The sequence below is a fragment of the Malaclemys terrapin genome, chromosome 3 (assembly GCF_027887155.1).
Source record: "Malaclemys terrapin pileata isolate rMalTer1 chromosome 3, rMalTer1.hap1, whole genome shotgun sequence".
Lineage (NCBI taxonomy): Eukaryota > Metazoa > Chordata > Testudines > Emydidae > Malaclemys > Malaclemys terrapin.
Genome location: NC_071507.1, coordinates 164,164,004 through 164,184,011, shown reverse-complemented (window position 1 = coordinate 164,184,011; position 20,008 = coordinate 164,164,004). Strand labels below are relative to the sequence as shown.

Genomic DNA, 20,008 nt, shown 5'->3' with positions numbered 1-20,008 from the left:
AATTATATTTTGTCTATTATGTAAAATGCTTGTTAGGACAACTCAATTAACTGTTCGTTCACGGGGTTCATATAAATCACAATGAAGTATTATTTTTATAAGTCTCATAATATATATTTTGCCTCCATTCGCCTTGAATAATTCTGATACATTACTTGCTACTACTACAGCAGTCTGTTTTTGCCACTGAAAGCATATAACTGGGTAACTTTTTGAGAGCAGTTGATTTACAACAATATGGTTCTTCTTTTTGACTCATTTCCCAACATCAGTCACAATTACTGATGTAATGTGCATATAGAAAAATAAAAAGACTTTAACATGTTTTGTTATCTGAGCCTCAAAAAAATCTAGAAAATGTTCAGTACCGGAAACATGCTTTTTTGTGTCACATTTGGAACTCAAAGTTCAATAGCGCTCAATGAAAAATGTCTAAAATTGTAAGATTGGGGCTGATACCAAGCATGAGCAATTTCAACCCAGAAGTAATTTTTTGGTGTGACCTATATAAAATATTGAAAAGTGTTTAGAAGAGAAGTGTCTTCTGAACCTTAATTTTAGCATTTCTATCAATAACCTATAATACATACTTTTTAAGCATATTGTTATAATAAACATAGGGAAAAATCACCCAATAAAGCCATTTATTCACTTAAAGATATACATTGAGGCCTAGATTATCACCATACTCAGAATTGCCCGAGTCTCATACAGCTATTTCCCACACAGAAAAACTCTGTCCATAGGATATTTTTAGGTTTCTCTTCTTTCTCTTTCTAAAATGCAATAAAATTTATCTTAAGAAATAAACATGAGCTTTTTTCCATAAAAGAGCAGATTGGTTTTAAAGAAGTTATTAAAGTTAGCTTGTTTTTTACAAAAGGTCTAAACAAACATCACCAGGTTATATTTAATTGCATGGAGAACAGCAGTTGTCTGGTGTTTAAGTGAGGCAACAGCATTATGTAATACTTAATTCTCAGTTGTTATACATTAAACAACTAGAAAGGGGGAAAAGTGCAATCTTCATAGAAAATGTAATGAAACACATGATACCATACTATAATTGGCAGGAGAGTTTGTACTTTAAAATATCAACTGTAATAAGTACAAAATCTGATAATTTTTTAAAAAATCATAAAATAGTGATCAATTTTCCAAGAATAAATGCAAAGCACGTAAGTGGAGATACTATTTCTACTCAGATTGTTAAATAAACTGATGTGGACTACAAGAAAAGCCCCAAATAAGTCTAAACACTATTTGCAAAGAAGTCTTTGCAAAGGAATGTATCCTTTAATTATGACAATGAGCTAATTACAAGGCACTATATATTTTTATGTACATAAACTACAAACAAGGTATGGGATAGAAAAATAGTTCTAGATTAGATTGCAAGTTAGGAGAGTTTTATATTAATGTAATGTTTAAAGTTCAGTGATGAGCACAAAGGCACATTTCTAAAACTAAGTTTTTAGATATTTTTCACAGTTCCAGTTATTTACTAACACACACAACATAAATGATCAAGAAAACAAAGTCCTTAAATTGTCTGACAGTTTCTTGGACATCCTTTTTACTTAGTCTTTCTGCCAAAATCATTGTTACACAGATTATTTCATGTTTTAGACTTTGCTGTGTCTAGTTGAGTAATGTGAGCTTGAACTGATGAAGACTATCACAATTCAAGAATTGGAACAAATTGATCCCTTCAGAATACTAGTGCATGTTTTCTGGGCTGGAAAATGACAAATTGCAGCTGTGAGTTTAAATGTTTGGCAAATGTAGTTTTTGAAGACTATACAATACACAATTCACATAGAATGCAAAGGGCATTTAGAAATCTGCTGGTCGGATCATCATAGTTGTGGCTTTGAGAGAGTACCCTGATCCTTTCCAGTAATACCACTTAATACCATTAAATTTGTTGGTGTTCTGCCGCAATGGATAGTACATTCCATTCAAGTTGGAGGGACCACATGCATCAAACCACCAGCCTGTAAGAACAGAAAACAAACAAAAATCTGAAATAATTAAATTATCAGTGTAGGTAGTTTTCAAAATTGTTATGCACAAATACCTTACAGTGTCCTGATCCTGAAACTAGAAAAAATATAGGAATATTAAAATACCTAGTTTTCACTTGTGTGCCTCCAGATCTCTCCTCCTTGGTAACTTTAACCATGATGAAATGTATATAGCAGAATAACATACTTGAGGAATATGCACTACAAAATTTAGCTGTAGGAGTTGTAGCATTTTATGGGATGTGGTTGTAAAATAAGGGAGCGGGCTTCAATCAACTCCTCAAAAGTTTATCTTACTACATATTTCAGAGGTTGATGGTGATAGATCTAAGGGCAGAATTTGGCTTGAAGAGGATAATCATGATATTGTATCTTTTTCCTTCTGCCTTCTCTCAAGATTATATAATTTTCCACTTTTAAAGTCTACATTTCTACTTAAATGAAAATTGCTTCCCTTGCAGCGAATTCAGTTTGCTTCAGTGCTTAAAGTCTGTAAAGATGTGCACTATGTCTAAGCCTTTCAGTACTGAAACAGCTAGCTGAACTCTGCATAAAGGAATGGTGAGAAAAAAGTAGCTAAACTTATTCAGTTTCACATCTTTTTCTTCAAATTTCGCTTGTTGTCCTGAGTTGTTAGTAAGGAATAGGGAAACTTTATTTTTATTAGTAAAAACAATATTTTTACACTTTTGTTATACTGATGGTAATAGGAGTGCTGTGTTTTACAAGGCAATAATCCAGTTCTCCCTTCGGATAAATTTAAACTGCCTTCAGACTTGCAATCTATACACTCAAGAAGCAGATCACTGTTTTGTAAATTGAGTGTGCCTCTCTTAAGCAACATTTACATTACAGAAGGTGTGACTGGATAGCAGAATTATAGAGAAAATTAAACCTGCTTTAAGATACAGAAGCAATCTAAAATGTAATGTCAATAAACGTGTGAACAAAATTGATCCAGAATTTATCCACCTACATAATAATTTTGGTATGCTCTGAGTAAATGTATTCTTAACTTCAAATTATATTTAAATATGGGGAAAAAGTAATGTTTTGTATTACTGAAATGTATTATTTCATGACAACTACATTCTAATTGTCATACTTTTAAAGAGCCTATAAAATGCTTAGTTCCCATAGGATCACTAGAGATTTCTTGTGCCTAATTAAATAATTTAGAAACCATTTTGTTGATTAAAAAGATGATTCCTGATACTTTTTGGGGGCATTTTGATCATTGGGCTACTTTCCCTTGCTATTTGGAAGCGCACTCTGCTGTCTTCTGTTCATACCAGTTTCACAATAGCAGGCCCTGTTGTTGCACAAGCTGTGAGAGAATGAAGGCCTATTTCCTCCCAATTTTAACTCCTCTCATTTTTACTTTAGCTGAGCTGTCTTTGAAATGGTAAAATAGAAAATTTGAACTCACTGAACTAGCATTTCCAATTGTGAGTTTTGGACTTTGTCACTAGTCAGGATTTAATACGTCAAAATTACCATCTATTTACCTCATGGACTGTTTTACTGCCAATAAAAATAGGAAGATTGAGAAACAGAAAACCATTCCTACCTCCTGTTAGCATTTGTGAACATTTGCAAATACATTTGTCATTGTCTGCATCCTTTGTGCTAAAATCATTTCCTGGTTGGCTGATGCTACTTATTTTGCCCGCTGTCCCAGTAAGTCCTTTAAGCTGGATCCTGTAGAAGTACACAACGGAAAAACAAATGTTAGATTGAAGCTAATGGCAGTTGATCTACACAGTAATGAGGAAATTTTTTGTAATAAATATCCTGTTTAAACAACAGTTTGATTCTCCTCTTGTTAATGTACAGCTATAAACTTTCTTTGAAGGGTATTGTGTTGGTATGAACAGTAACACTGCCAGCATAACATTATATTGAAGAGATAAAATAACCTCTGCTTTTATAGATGTTTGTTCCACCTATGTTAGATTAACAGAGATTATATGGAGGTATATATTGATAATCCTTGAGAAATGTACTCTATGTAAGAAGAACTAATACCATAGTAACTTGCAATATTAAAGTGCATTACATGTAAGCAACACTAGTAGTGGATTTTTAAATCCTCTACCTAATTTTCTCCCTGCCCTATTCTTACACTGGGTTACTCCTGGGGGAATACTGTGCCTGCACAGAATCTCCCCTGCAGATTTCTTTGCTTCCCCGCAGAAAAATGACTTTCTGACAGGGGCGCAAAGGGAAGCTGCAAAAGCAGTCATGCACCACTCCCTAGCAGCGCACGTACAATGTTTCAGGCACCCAGAGCAGCCGGCAGAGAGGTAAATCACCGTGGGGCTAGGGACATCCCAGCCAGTGGCTCCTACCCTGAGTTGGGATCAGCTGCTAGTCCCAACTGGGCTGGAGGCAGAAGAGGACAGGACTTCCCCTTCCCCTGCAAGGTGTCAGACCCACCCCCAGAAACCAGGAAGCTCAGCATCCTCCCCTGCTTCCTGCCCCATCACTCCTACGGGTTGGGGGGGGGGTCACTGTACGGGGATCTGCTCCCTCCAGCCACACAACCCCCATGCATCCAGACCTCCATACCCAGACATCCCTGACAAGCCTCACCTGTTATATCCAGAACCCCCCTAGCCCTCCATACCAAATCCTACCCCACTGTACCTCAACCCCTGAATCTGGCGCCTCCCTGCACCCAGACCCCCTGCCTCCAGACCCTCACACCTGCACCCAGACCATCCCCACTGAGCTCCCTGTACTCAAACCCTCACCCTGATGCCCCACCCCCTGCACCACCCTGAGCCGCCACATCCAGACCCCCATGCCACTGACTACCAACTAGCTGCACCCAGACCCCTCCCCCCCAACAAACCCCACTGCCCCAGCACCCAGATCCCCCCTCCCGCTGAGACACCCAGACCCCTCCGCTGGGCTCCAACAACCTTTATTTGGAAGCCCTTGCAGAGTCCCATTGTCCCTGCACCTGGACCCCCCTCCACCTCGCCACGAGCCTCTGTGCATCCAGATCTCCACACCTAGACCCACCACTGAGCTGCCTGCACCTAGATTGTCCCACACAGAATCCTCTCACCCCACACCTGGATCCCCCCCCACTGAGCCCCTCCACATGTGGATCCTGCCTGGTTGAGTCTGCCTGCCCGGCACCTGGTGCAGAGGGGTATGGCCCCAGGGTGTTTCTGGAGCAGGCCCAGGCCTTATGCTGTGGCAGGGTCCAGTGCAGCCTCACCCCTGAGTCCATGTCCTGGGGGTAGGGAAGCAGTAGAGTGATTTCCCACCTTCGTACAGCCAGTGGCCTGTGCTCCCCACTGCCACGCTGGAGCCTCTGCATTTATTTATTGACAAATAAAACTTGCAGAATTTTAAAATATTGTGTGCAGAATTATTAATTTTTTGGCACAGAATTATTAATTTTTTTGGTGCAGAATGCCCTCAGGAGTAACTGGTATTAACATGCTGTGGCAGTCTAATATGAAAACTGTGTATCAGTGATGGGTAAAATTTCATTGGTAATAAGGTTGATTTTTCTCTGTCCTTTCCTTCTCACTTTCCAAAGGGACTCTTCCTTTGCAAATCTTTTGAGAATTAAAAAAAAAATGTCAAATCAATTCATGGTCAACAACAATGATTTTAATTTTGAAATATTGGAGGGAAGATATAGGCTATATAGCACTTCATAGTCATATGACAAGTCTAACTTTCAAGTGAGGCTGCTATTACATTGTTTTTAAAAACTGAAAGATTTATATCATGTGATTATCAAGTAGTATAGAGCTATCTTGTTTATTTAAGAGATAGGACTGATCTTCTAAGGAATTTTTAATTTCTTCTCAAACTTGTCTTGATCTTGCTATGTGCCTGCCTGCTGTAGAATGTCACTGGATCAAGGACCATCATCCTGAAGTCAGTTTTATTACAATGCTGAATTTTTCTCTAAATGTTAATTAGTTTTTAAATTATTTTAAAGAGTCTTGGGCAATTATAAACAGAATATTTTGAACCATTTCACACTTCCTCATACTTTCATATAAGGAAATATGGATGTTTATCACTAACAATGGATTTTAAAAGTTTAATGATCTTATTACAGATTATCTTTTTTTGAAATATCCTTTTAAAAGTGTAGGTGATGTTAGAAAAAGCTTAATGTAGATGTTGAACTTTTTTTTTTTTTAAAGAGTTCAGACTTAGGTTTCAAATACTGATCCAATTAAGCCTCTATTTCTAACATAGTTTGTCTGTCCAGTGTTAACAGTTTCCAAACATTGTGTAAAAGTCTAGGGTTAGTTTTCAAACATTGTTCGATGCCTGACGTAAACAGGCCATTATTCTAGTCATTGATTTAAGAAATGGTTGGATTAAAATCAGGATACCTGTGAATAACAATTTGAAACTACTTTTGATGTGAAAGATCCCATTGCAACTTTCTGAAGAGCATAGATTTTTCTCAGGTGGTTTTGGCCTAAATTTCCCCTCTCCTGTTTCGGTGTGCCATCTTAGTTCCTTCCTTTCCTGCCTTATTGAAGGCTCCATTAGAGTGGGGCTATCATATATTTGTAAAGTTTGTGAATCACTTTGGGGTATTGTGGGGTAAAAGGCTATATATAAATGTGAACTCTTATTGATTTTGATTGAATGGGTTTTTGGATTTTTTAAAACCTGGTGTGATTAATCTTAACTAGATTTTTTTCAGAGCTTTTGAAAATTTACCTCACAGGGTTTGTGAAGTTTAATTGATTAATTCTTGAAAAATGCTTTGAGATCTTCAAATAGAAAGTCACGTCTATTGCAAGTGCATAATTGATGAAAGTTATTTTTAAAAGGTCTTCTAAAGTTAGAAACCTAAAGTCTATATTCACTTACCTAAATAAGTGGCTCTGACCAAAAACACCCCAATATTCACTCCTTCCACATTATTATAATAATTGTTGTGCAAAATACATCTTGTTGAGGTATCATTTAAAATCTAATAACACGCAGATCGTCAATATTCTTGCGTAATATATATACGAAACATGTATTAGGAGTTATGAATATAAGCTGAAATTGATTACCATGTGTTTACCAGCAAGTCTGGGGAGTGGGTAAACCGGTTTCTCGAAGACACAGGATAAGCTGCCTCCTCTAGCCAGGTGTCAGTTTGATTGCCAATCACCTGTCAAGTGACTATTGTTTGGCAATGAAGGGGGGGGTAAGAACAGATCTATCTGAATTTTAGCAAACAACATGGATATTTTTTCACCATGAGACTTCATGTCTCCGTCCTCACAGTTGGAATGAACTTTATTTAGGGGTAATCCTCAGGAAAATGCATTTCAAAGGGTGACTGGATTATAAAAGCGAGGTGCAAAAACACCCCAACCTATCTCTCTCTCCCTCTCTCTCATCTAAGAAGACAAAGCAACCAGCCCTTTGACTTTGGGGGAGTAACTGACCTGAGAATTTGGTCAGTAATGTTGCTGGGAAACTGGTAAGGATTTTACCTTGAACCAAGTCTAGCTTGTTATGTTTAACTACTAAAAAACATTTTATCTTTATTTCTCTTGTAACTTTTTCTGACTCTAATACCTTATATTTGTACTCACTTAAAATCTCTTTGTAGTTAAATTTGTTTTATTTTTTAATAAAACTAATCCAGTTTTGTGTTTAAACTGAACAGTTAAAGTAGCAAACTGTTGCATATTGACCCTTTACAGAGGCAATGGATCTCTAATATTTGAACTGGAGAGGGCTGGAAAGTCCAGAACACACGTTTTGGGGAAAATTCAGGACTAAGACTGTATTGGGGTCACCCTGCAGGTAGTATCCAAGGCTGATGAAAGCCAGAATGTGACTGGAGAGTTGTTGACAGGCAGCCGATGTTATTGCTGCTGGGCCAGGCCTGTAGCTATACACAGACACTCAGCATGTGAGCTACATGCTGTTAGGTTTAGAGTTGCCAGGCGTCTGGTTTTTGACTGGAATGCCTGAGCGAAAAGGGACCCTGGTGGCTCTGGCTGTTAAAAGTCCAGTTGGTGGCGTAGCGGGGCTAAGGCAGGCTCCCTGCAACTCCTGGAAGCAGCCAGAATGCCCCTGTAGCCCTTAGGTGCAGGGGTGGCCACGGAGGTTCTGTGCGCTGCCCCCAATCCAAGTGCCGACTTCATAGCTCACATTGGCCAATGGGAACTGTGGGGATGGCACCTGCGGATGGGGCAGCATGCTGTGCCACCCGGCTGCACCTCTGCCTAGGAGCCGGAGGGGGGACATGCTGGCCTCTTCCAGGAGCCGCCTGAGGTAAGCACTACCTGAAGCCTGCACCCCGCACCTCAACCCCCAGCCCTGAGCTCCCTCCTGCACCCAAATTCCCTCCCCAGAGCCTGCAATCCACACCCTGTCCCACACCCCAACCCTCTGTCCCAGCCCTGAGCCCCCTCCTACACTCCAAAACCTTTGGCCCCAGCTTGCAGTCCCCTCCCAAGCCCCTCATTTCTGGCCCCACCCCAGATCCCGCACCCCAATCCCCTGCCGCAGCCCACTGAAAGTGAGCGAGCGTGGGGGAGAGCGAGCGGGATGGAGTGAGTAGGGGCAGTGCCTCTAAGAAAGAGTGATGCAGGGGGCAGGGCAATTGGTTTTCTGCAATCAGAAAGTTGGCAACCCTGGTTAGGCTGTTTGTGAGAAGCCCATTTTGGGAGCTACAATAGCAAAGCACTGTGAATCACCCAGGTTACAGGCGATGACACAGCCTCTCCCTGGCCTTGATTGCACTCTGAAATGTGACAATGGCCTTATTTCCAAAAGTGCTCAGCAACCAGCATCTGCAAGGGAAGATCATATGAAATTAGAAACCTAAGTATAAATTATTGGCCAATGATGATAATTTGGATAGAAAGTGAGAGAGATTGTAAGTACAAAGATCTCAAAGCACTTAATAGGCATTAAGTTAAGGTTAAGGTTCACAGTCTCCTTTTCAGGTAGATAGCTATAATTCTCCCAGTTATATAGCTGGAGAAACCAAGACAATAAGTTGCCATGTCCAAAGTCACCCAGAAAGTCTCTCAGAGCTGGGAGTAGAACTAGATCTCATGACTTAGTCTTTTTCTGACCATATATGTTCCTGTGCTAAATGGATCAGTATATCATTTTTCCCCGTTACATTGTTTCTTTGAAGCATTTAAAAAACTTACTAATGTAAAAGGAAATTATTTTTATGCCATGAATATTACAGTGTAGCTAAATATTTTCAAGATAATTTTAAAATGTATATCCTTTTTATAATGTTAAATAAAATATACTTTAAACCACTGAATTTTATGGCACATCAAATGCTTGCATTTCAAGAGGAAGTATCTATTTGCAGACAGCCATCTTAGTTTGCAGTAATTATTTTTTAATAATGTAAATGGACCAGGGTAATGACCCATTTTACAAAGGTTGTCCTTATAAATATTATAGTGCCTTAATGTAAAAATAAAATCTCTGCTATAGAGTCTAACTGTATCCAGATGAGAAAATATTTGGTTTGGATTTGAAACAACCACATACTATTCAGGCATTAAGATCCAACTTTTGTTGGGGGAATTGGGGGTAAGATATTGATAGTTCTTTGAGTGGCCCTGCACATTCCCATTTATGGGGTACTGAGCTGCCGTTGGTGGAACCTCCTTCTAGCAGTGTCAGCTAGACCACCCTCACCCACTCAGTTCCTTCCAACCATGTGTGCATGGATGGATGTGAACTTCAATCTGTTTGTGAGCTGAAGCCTTTTTCTTCTTAAGCCTTAAGCCTTTCTTTCTTCTAGTGGTAGGTTGTTAGTATATTTAATGTTTTCTGACGTTCTGGGTTATAGTGGAATTAAAGCAGAGGAAGCAACCACATGCGGTGCCTCAACTGCCAGGGAGAAGAACACACACCTTCTGGATGTTTGATTTGCTGAACCTTTAGTCCCAGAGCCTGCAAGGACTGGGAGACTCACTTGAAGATCCTTCTCAAGGAAGCTCTCAAGGCTAGACTTTCTGGATCAGATCAGTCCTCAGATCCAAGGTCTCAGAGGCCAGTCGTGGCTCCTGTGAGTTCCAGTAACTGAAGGGTTCCAAGAAACTGAAACCCCTGTTGGGGACGGATTCAATTCCTGCGCTTCCTCAGTAAAGCTCCTGAGGCTACACATGTCCAAACCGGGGCTGCATGGTCAGATCCAACTGCCCTAGTTCCAGAAGAAAGGTCAAGAGACAGTTTGATCATCCTCACCAATGCCGTACCTCATGCCTTGCAACTTTCTGATCCTGATGGATCCCCCTCAACTGCAGGACCAAGGTCAATTCCTACTTCCACTTCCAGATCCAGAAAGATTCAATCAGTGTGTCAGAACTGGGGCCATCAGCGCCTTCAATTCTGCGTGGTGTAGCACTGAAAAAAGATACATAGAACAAAGCGGCCACTGTTGGCTGTGCCACTTCCTATGCATCAGAATTATTGATTCTGTCCAATTCTGACAAGGCTGATATCGTTCTAAAGCAGAGACCTGTTTCACCTCCAATTTTATTAGCAATGGAGATGGATTTGTATATAATGTTGGATCTGATGTTGTCCAAGTCTTTGGACTTGCTGTAATTCCTGCTTTGGTTCCAGTGTTGGTTCCAGCTACCTTTAAAGGTGGGCAAACTGCGGCCTGTGGGCCACATCCGGCCCACAGGACTGTCCTGCCTGGCCCTTGAGCTCCTGGCCAGGGAGGCTAGCCCCCTGCCCCATCTCTGCTGTCCCCTGCCTCCCCCCCGCAACCTCAGCTCGCCGTGCCGCTAGGGGGTGGTAGGATAGTCATGGGAGTCCCGAGGGGACCTGTCGGGGGCAGGGATGTGGATAGGGGTCGGGGCAATCAGGGGACAGGAAGCAGGGGGGGTTGGATAGGGGTTGGGGTCCCGGGGGGTGGTTATGGGTGGGAGGTCCTGGGAGCGGGTGGTTAGGGGACAAGGAGCAGGGAGGGTTGAATGGGTAGGGGGTTCTGAGAGGGGCAGTCAGGGAGTGGGAAGTGGGAGGAGGCGGATAGCGGGTGGGGGCCAGGTTCTTTGGGGAGGCACAACCTTCTCTACCTGGCCCTCCATACGGTTTTGGAATCCCGATGTGGCCCTCAGGCCAAAAAGTTTGCCCACCCCTGAGCTACATCCATGGTTCTGGAAAGGTCTGTCATCATGCAGCCCAAGTTCACTTTTTGGCTCCAGTTCATGCATTGGATCTGAGTGTGAAATGGAAGATTTCTAAAAGGAGGCATGTTTCCCTGGTTCCAAGATCCATCATAATCTTTGTCTGTTGTTAAGAAGAAAAGGCCATAAAGTGGCATGCGTTCTCTTTCTGGGACCTGTACAGGGTCTCCATAAAGAGCTGGATCCTCAGCCCTTCCTCCTCAGACCTACCACTGTCATTTCTGGTGCATTTTATCTCTGATCCAGACCTGGGTCAATACCGGAGGAAGATAGAGCAGCAATTCTCAAACTGTGGGTTGGGACCCCAAAGTGAGTCACAACCCCATTTTAATGGGGTCGCCAGGGGTGGCATTAGATTTGCTGGGCCGGAAGCTGAAACCTGAGCCCCACTGCCCAGGGCCAAAGCCGAAGCCCAAGGGATTCAGCCCTAAGTGGTGGGGCTCAGGCTACAGTCTCCCCCACTTGGGGCTGAAGCCCTTGGGCTTTGGCTTTGTCCCCCCACCCGAAGCGGTGGGCTTTGGGCTTTGGAGGGACTCAGGCGAGCTCTGGCTTCGGCCCCCCCTCCTGGGGTCGTGTAGTAATTTTTGTTAGAAGGGCGTCACAGAGCAATGAAGTTTGAGAACCCCTGAGATAGAGGAACACAAAGACCTATAGCTTGCTTTGTACCACCCTTTGGACTACCTCCTATAGGCATGTTCCTGAATCCAAATTGCTGGGGAGACTGGCGGTCCTGGGGCTGATGACCTTATTGAGGGCTACCTCGGGAATTCATCAGTTATCCTCCATGTGGCTGGAGAGGTAAAGTTTTGTCTACAAAGAATCCAACAGTTCAGAGATCCTCAGATCCACCTTCTCCTGGGCCGTTGACATTTCAGACAGTGCTTTCTGAGGAAGAATGTAAGGGGATAGCTGCCCTCTTTGAGCAGGAACATATGGAAACACACTGTGAACCTGATTTATCACCAGATGAACGTGTGGGAGTGGCTTCTGCCTCCTTTCCTTTCAAAGGCACTTTGTAGTTCCACAATTTGGTGAACTGTATGGCGTCCACTTTGAATCTGTCTGCAGTGCCTGTGAAGGAGACTTCTCCCACACTGTTTGATATCCTTGATGCTACCTTTAGGAGTAGAATATCTCTACCCATTTTGGATGGTTTGCTACAGCTGGCTGAATGTGTGTGGTCTGCTACTGCCTCTTGTCAACCTGTCTCCAAAAAGGTTGACAAGTTGCCTCAGATACCATCTGAGGGGTTTTCCTGTTTCCATACACATCCTATACATAATTCACTGTGGTGACCGCTGCCACTAACAGGGCAACATCTGGACAATCATACTCCACCCCATCTAATAGGGAGAGGGGAAAAGATTGATTCATAAGGGGAGGAAAGGCAAATTATCAGGTAGTCATGGCCCACTACAGTTCTATTTATGGAAAAAGATGACATTGTTTTAACAAAACTTACATGACACTTTGGACCCTACTGCCAGAACATTATCACTTCCTCTATCAGGAGGCAAGCTTGGCTTTGTTCCTACTCTCTAGCTCTGGACACTTGGCTTATACTGGAGGAGCTCTCGTTTCGAGGAGGAGGAGTGCCTTTTCAGTGAAAAGACAAATTAATAGAAAAATTAAAGGACAAGAGATTGACAGCCCACTCTCTGGGTTTAATTTTCTCTGCTTGGAAAAGGCCCTCTATTTTATTTCTAGTACCAAAAGCAGTCCGACCCCCAGTCTTCATTATTTTATTTTTTGTCAAGTCAAAGATTTCAACAATACCAGCAAACCTGTAGCTTTCCAGAATCAATGTAGAAAGAGGCCTTTCAAACCAAGGTCTAAATCTAAACAGTCCACTTTCTTGTCATCATCTTCGTAGTGGAACAACAAGCTTCAGTTTTGATGAGAAAATTAAGAATCAAGAAACACTCAATCAGGAGTCTACCTTCTTCTTCCGAAACAAACTAGCCCACTTTATCAATGCATGGAGGCAAATTACATCAGACCAATGGGTTCTAGAGATTGTAGAAAGGGACTATGCCATACCTTTCGAGAGTCACTCTTTTCTCCTCCCCCCAGTTTCTTCTACCTTTAACTCTTCAGGGACCCTTCCATTGAGGCTATTCTTCTTGCAGAAGTTGAAAAATTGCTTCTGATAGGAGCAGTCAAGGAGGTCATGCAAATACCAGAGGGTTTTGGGTTTTTTATTCCTGTTACTTTCTGATGCAGAAGAAAGATGACAGAATTTTTCTAATACTAGACAGAAGAGGCTTGAACAAATACATCTGGAGGTTTTGGTTCTGTATGTTGCTTTATGGCATCCTGTACTTACATGACTCCATTTGCACATCTAAGAATGAAACCTATGCAGTACTGGATGTTTCAGCTCTATAGGCCAGTTTGGGACAGCCTTTATATGTTGATCACCATGCCTCAGAACAGCATAGTTTCTCTAGAATGGTGGTCAGTCAGAGAGAATGTGTTCAGAGGTGTACAGTTCTCTCAGGGTAATTTCAGATGCATCAAACAAGGTGTGGGTGGGACTCATGTGAAACATTTATGACAGTTCAAGGGCATGTGCAGGAGAGAGCACTGCACATCAATGTGTTGGAAGTGACAGCTATTCATCTGGCCCTCAGACTTCCTCTCTCACCTACAAGGGAGGATTGTGACAGACAATGCATGGCTGATGTATTACAACAAGCAAGGGAATGCTTACTCTGCTCTCCTGTGTGCAGAGGCTATAAGCCCATGGGATTGGTGTATCCATCACAACATTTTTACTAAAAGCACCAAAGAGTCCTGGGGCACCTTATAGACTAACAGACGTATAGGAGCATGAGCTTTCGTGGGTGAATACCCACTTCTTCGGATGCACGGGTATTCACCCACGAAAGCTCATGCTCCTATACGTCTGTTAGTCTATAAGGTGCCACAGGACTCTTTGCTGCTTTTACAGATCCAGACTAACACGGCTACCCCTTTGATACTTAACATTTTTACTGTGGCCCTATATCTGGCAGGGGGAAGCAATGTAGTTGCAGATCATCTCAGCAAAGACAGCTTTCAGATGCACAAATGGTACGTAACAGATCTGTCAATTATCATATTCTCTAGCTGGAATTGACCAGGTGTGAAGCTGTTTGCAACATGGTCCAACAAAGTGTGACCTCATCTGTTCCAGAGTGGGTAGGGACTATCTTGGTCAGATGCTTTCCTGCTGCACTGGGGAAAAGGCCAGATGTATATTCTCTCCCCTCCACCCCCTTTCCAGTGATTCAGAAGGTGGTTAGATACACCAGGACAGGGCAAAGATTATTATCATTGCCCTGGCTTGGCTATGTCAACAGTGGTTTATTGATCTCCTTCAATTCTCTGGTGGAATCTTAATGTGTCTGACAATGCCTCCAGACCTGCTGTTTCAGCAGGAGGGCAGGAATTTTTCACACAGATCCATAGTTTCTTCACCTGTTGGCACTGGCAATTGGACTTTGACTCTGTCTGCTCTTGAGCAGTCATGTTCTTTGTCTTTGCAGGACATGCTAATTAATTCTAGAAAACAGTCTACTAGAAGCTGTTACTTCTTAAAGTAGACCCAGATTTCAGGCACGGATGAGGGAAAATCTGATTCCCTTGTGTCTGCTTCTGTTCCTTGTGTTCTGAATACTTAATGTACTTGAAATCTCAGGAATTATCTAACTCATTGTTAAAAGTTCATTTGGCAGCCATCTCTGCATATCACACGTTAGTAGTTGATGTTTTTTCATAGTTCAGTTAGCCATGCTGGTGAAGTAGACCTTTCAAACCTTGGCTCTGTGTTCTTTCTATTATTTATTGATCAAAATGGCTTTCATTATTGCCATCACATTGGCTTGGGGTGGCAGTGAATTGAATGCTCTTAGGGCTTATACACCTTTTACTTCTCTTGATAAGGACAAAGGTAGTTCTCAGATCTGATTTCAAGTTCTTACTTAAAGTGGTGGTTGATTTTTTTTTTCACATCAGACAGTTAATTTGCCCCCCACACACACCCCTCGCCCCCGAGCCACACTCTAATAAGGAGAAATTGGTCCTGCTACATGCTTTGGAAACCAGAAGGTCCCTTGCCTGTTATTTAGATAAGAGTAAAGTTTTCATATATCTTCTAGATTGTTAGTGTCTTATGCTAAAAACTACATGGGTTATACAGTTTCTTCTTCTCTTGATGGATAAAATGTATTGCTGAATGTTACACACTAGCAAAAGTTCCTATATTTGCTTCAATTCAACCACATTCCACTAGCTGTGGTTACTTCCTTTGCTTGTCTTAAGCAGGTGCCAGTTGCTGAAATTTGCAGAGCTGGAACCTGGACTTCAGTGCATACTTTTACGGAGCATTATATTTTGGATTTGGCCTATAGGGCAGATGTTGGATTTGGTAAAGTGGTGCTTCAGACCCTATTCAGTTAGGACTTTGTTCCTGACTCCAAGAAGTTTTCACCACTGCTCAATTTGTCCCATAATTGGGAATAGGCAGAGGCACTCAAAGAAGAAATGAAGGTTACTTGCTCATGTTTGAAGTTCTGTGAGAGGGCTCTGCATATTCACACTTCCTACCACCTTCCCCTCTCTGTCAGAGTCTTTGTTTGTTCTGTCTCTGGCTTTGAGGTGGCTGCAACTAAGGTAGTGAGAGCAACAGAGGGTCCTGTGGCACCTTTGAGACTAACAGAAGGTGGTGAGGGTGCTCTGCCTCTTACATAGCCTTGCCCTCAGAACATCAGTGACACTGAGGGGAGGGGTGGGAGCATGAGAGGGCTCTACCTGACACTGCTACAGGAGGTTCTACCACAAAACACCACAAGGTGGCGCAGTACACTGTAATCTTGACTATGCAAAGCCATCTAGAATAACTCCAGTTGCAGGCGAGAAACTTTCAGTTTGGGACTGTTTTTTATGTGGGGGTTGAGGTGAAATCAAAGTGTATTTCTGTTAACCTTTGGTAATCTCTTGATGGCGAAAGTCTTCTATTCTAATTTTATTTTCCTTGATGAAAAAAATGTAATGTTTAAGAGCTCATGTTTTTAATGGCTTCTGAGCTCCTTGAATACAGTTTAGTTTTTGGGTGCAAAATTGTATTTTATAAAGGTTTTCATTTAGAAATGTATGAATTTGGGTATCATGGAAGGTGTCAGATTGACCTTCCTTGTAGTCTAACTTGTCTACTGGACAAAGCTTGGACAGCAGTACTATAAGCCTCCTCATGCTATTCCGTCCAGTGGTTCTCAAAGAAACGTAAGCCTCCTCATACTACTCCCTCCAATGGATCTCAATTCTTTTCTAGATAGTTCACCTAAAGCAATCTTTCCCAAAGTGAAAGGCTCCTTATCACATTACCAATCCTTTCTATCATCCAGCCCCCAGTACCTTATTTACCCATAGGAATCATGGTTTCAGTGACTCCTTTCTTCCTTTTTTTTTTTTTTTTTTTTTTTTTTTTTTAAGTAGTTCCTGACCTTAGTCTGGTAACTTCTTTTGCCCTAAAGACAAGACCACTTAATTCCATTCAAGAATAGAATATTAAAGATCCCCCTGAAGACTTTCCTTTTAAACATATTGGTAACTGTAACTGTGGACGGAATATATACAGGCTAAAGTTACAAGAACACTCTGCTAGGCATAAAGTTTTATTAAAATAAGAAGAACAATGAAACTAGAAATTAAACCCTTACCATTGGGATAAACCGAGGACCCACCATTCAGCTTGAGTAACTCAACTGTGAGCTGCATTGATTCTCAAAAATCAGAGAACAAATCAACCCTACTTTGGCAGACTGTGCATCTGCAACCTTGTGGTTGCTGTATGCATGTCCATGGGTGTAGATCGGGAAGTGGGGGGACTGTCACTAGAAGTAATTCCTGATCTGCCTGCTTCTGCCTTTTCATCTCCTTAAGAGAACACATGCACGCAGGAGGCCACTCCTTCATGGCTCCTTGAGAGCTATGCGCCAACACTCAATTCTGGCCTTGTTGGGTTCTCCCCCCTACACACACTGTATCAGGTATATTGCATGTTGGGCTGTCTATAAGGGGAAGGAGGGGCCTGAAGGTATTACTTACCTACTGTATACTGGTACATACTGGTACATAAAAGGTACATACTGTTCTATTTTTTAAAAAATCTACTAAGATTATGTAGAGTATAGGTGAAAATTAGTAGCAAAGACATACTTTAAATGCATTCAGAGCAACTGCTTTGTAATTAATGTAAAAAGAAAGTTATGTAGCAGAACAATTTACAGGAATTAATAGCTGACTGATGTTTTTTTCAACTCAGTGCTGTGTTTGCTTACCTGTACTTTAGTTCTTCACCTGCTAGATAGAAATGTTCATACAATGAATATGCCTCATTTCCTTCCCAGTCTTTCAGGTGTATTTTAAGAACGTAGCGTTTCTGATTAGTCAGTTGAGAAACTAACTCATTTCCCAGCCAGTACTCCCCAGCAGGATCACCAAATCCCTGTAATTCAAGTTGTATATTTAAATAAATTTAATTTGTTTTTCTTTGATTTTGAAATAACCAATTCATCAATTTTTAAATGTAATTGCTTTGTCAACACAAAAAGTGCACTACAAATATGAGGATCCTAGGTCTTTGGTATTTCAAATTTTGGATTTCAGCGGGGACCAATTTAGGAACTTTAAACAAAATATATCAGTATTAGACGTATTAGATCTGGTGAACATTTGCCAATAGAAACACAAATATAAATAACTTAATGAAAATTAAAGATGTGGACGCAACATGAAATACTTAGAAAAAAAATGCTACATTTCTTTGTAAAAACAAACATCACACTTGCAAGTCTCTGCTTAGGCAAACAGTTCATATTACTCTGGCATTTCCCAAATGAAAGCACAATTTTTCATCTAAGAACTAAAATGCAACTTTAGAACCTGTTTAGGCAATACAACTTTAAGTAACTGATTAATATTCTTTTGTGATTAAGTCTGTGTAGATTTCAGAGATTATCAGAAAAATAATAAATTAGATTTAAAGCTTCCAAAGAGTGGATCTTACCATCTTGTACTCTTTCCACGTCCGGTGAAAGTCCACACTGCCATCTTTACGTCGCTGAATAACTGTCCACCCCCCGCCACTGCTTTCCATATCACAATAAGTCTGTCAATAAGAAGAGTGTGTAATTGCATAAATGCAGGTACTCACATGCCAATTGACACATATTGCACAGTATACACTAAAACTACTGTTGGCTTTTGTTTGCCTAGCAGAGCATGCCAGGTTTGCTAACACCTATGAAGCTGAGCTGTTTTGAATAGCTTGCAGTCTAATTAAGATTGTAATTAATGATATTGAAACGGTATTGAATGTTTTTGAAATACTGTACTTACTCTATATTGGTTTTATGTTGTACTACAGGGGTCGGCAACCTTTGAGAAGTGGTGTGCCATTTATTTACTGTAATTTAAGGTATTGCATGCCAGTAATACATTTTACATTTACAGGCCTGCGAATGGAACCCCAGACTGGCAGTGGGCTGAGTGGGGCCGGCGTCCGGAACACCAGACTGGCAAGGGGCCGGCGTCCGGAACCCCAGACCGGCGAGGGGCCGGCGTCCGGAACCCCAGACCAGCAACGGGCTGAGCGGCTCAGCCCGCTGCCGGCCTGGGGTCTCGACTGCCAGCTCCTGCCAACGAGAGTCCCAGTTGCTGGCCCCGCTCTTGTGCAAAAATAGTTTAAGCAACTCTCAAACAAAATATTTGTTTTATTTTTATGGTTTCTCAGAAAAATATATATATATTAGTTAAAAGAACACATTGGTTTTAAAACAATTTAGATTTTTAAAATACCTTGCACAATGCAGAACATAATCACATCAGTTTCTGCACTAATGTGATGAAAGGCTGACTTCAAAAGCTGCAGCTAAACTAGTGGTTTAATAATATTGCTCTAAGCTACATTTTATATTAAAAACATAAAACAAAGTTAAGCCAGTATTTCTGACATTTCCCAAAAGTAATCACAAAGCCTTGAGAATCTCTGAAGATGTCCACTTGAGTTAACCTTCACTTTAATATAGTTTTTAGATATTGGATTAGAAATTTGGATGGGTCTGTGCCATGTCTTAACTATTCAAGAGTGGGTTAATTTTTTCATTTGTTACATAAGAATGAGCTATGTGATAAAGTAATTTGTCTGAGTGATATTCCTGGCTCTGCCACCAACCTGCTGGGTGACTCGCCTTCTCTGTGCCTCAATTTCCTCATCTGTAAAATGGAGATGATACTCCCCTCCTCTGTAAAGCACTTTGTCATCTGCTGATGAAAAGCGCTATATCATAGCTAATTGTTACTATTATATGTACAGTATTATATGTAATATTACAGTATATTATATTATCTCCTAATGCTTAGGAAACTTGCTGTGACCTGGTCATTAAAGTATTACATGCAAAGAACTGCCAGTTACAATTTAAGGTTCTCGGTGAACTACCTTTTAGTATTCTGTCCTTTCCTGTTTCTTGTTATAGAAGATTCTTGGAGCAGCTGTACCAGTGTGAAAACACTGAAAGAAACTAATTCATGTAACATACATCCTGGTTTAAAGAAGTGATAAAAATTAGATCACTTCCGTTTTAGAAATGTTAGGCCATATTTAATTTGGTGGAGTTAGATTCACATTTGCCAGTAGCAAATTTGGTCCACTAACTACAGTAGTGTTTTATTTTTCAGACCTTTTAATGTAATTTACCTTATAATGCAGACTGAGGCTTCATACTTTCTTGGATAAACCATACTACTGTAGCTTAAACA

General features: G+C 41.1%; 2 protein-coding genes across 9 annotated transcripts in view; one reads left to right on the top strand and one right to left on the bottom strand.

Moving 5' to 3' along the window:
• The window catches only part of MCPH1 (microcephalin 1), a 218,668-nt gene that overhangs the window by 92,735 nt on the left and 105,925 nt on the right, over positions 1-20,008 (top strand). The gene's annotated exons all lie outside the window — the stretch shown is intronic.
• The window catches only part of ANGPT2 (angiopoietin 2), a 66,937-nt gene continuing 47,559 nt past the window's right edge, over positions 631-20,008 (bottom strand). For all 4 annotated transcript variants that reach the window (XM_054023961.1, XM_054023960.1, XM_054023962.1 and 1 more), the window contains 4 exons: positions 18,255-18,356; positions 17,527-17,693; positions 3,598-3,728; positions 631-1,997 (listed from right to left, as the gene is read on the bottom strand). In XM_054023961.1, coding sequence (XP_053879936.1) covers positions 1,837-1,997; positions 3,598-3,728; positions 17,527-17,693; positions 18,255-18,356 — 561 coding nt within the window. In that variant the 3' untranslated portion in view covers positions 631-1,836. The remainder of the gene's footprint in view (positions 1,998-3,597; positions 3,729-17,526; positions 17,694-18,254; positions 18,357-20,008) is intronic.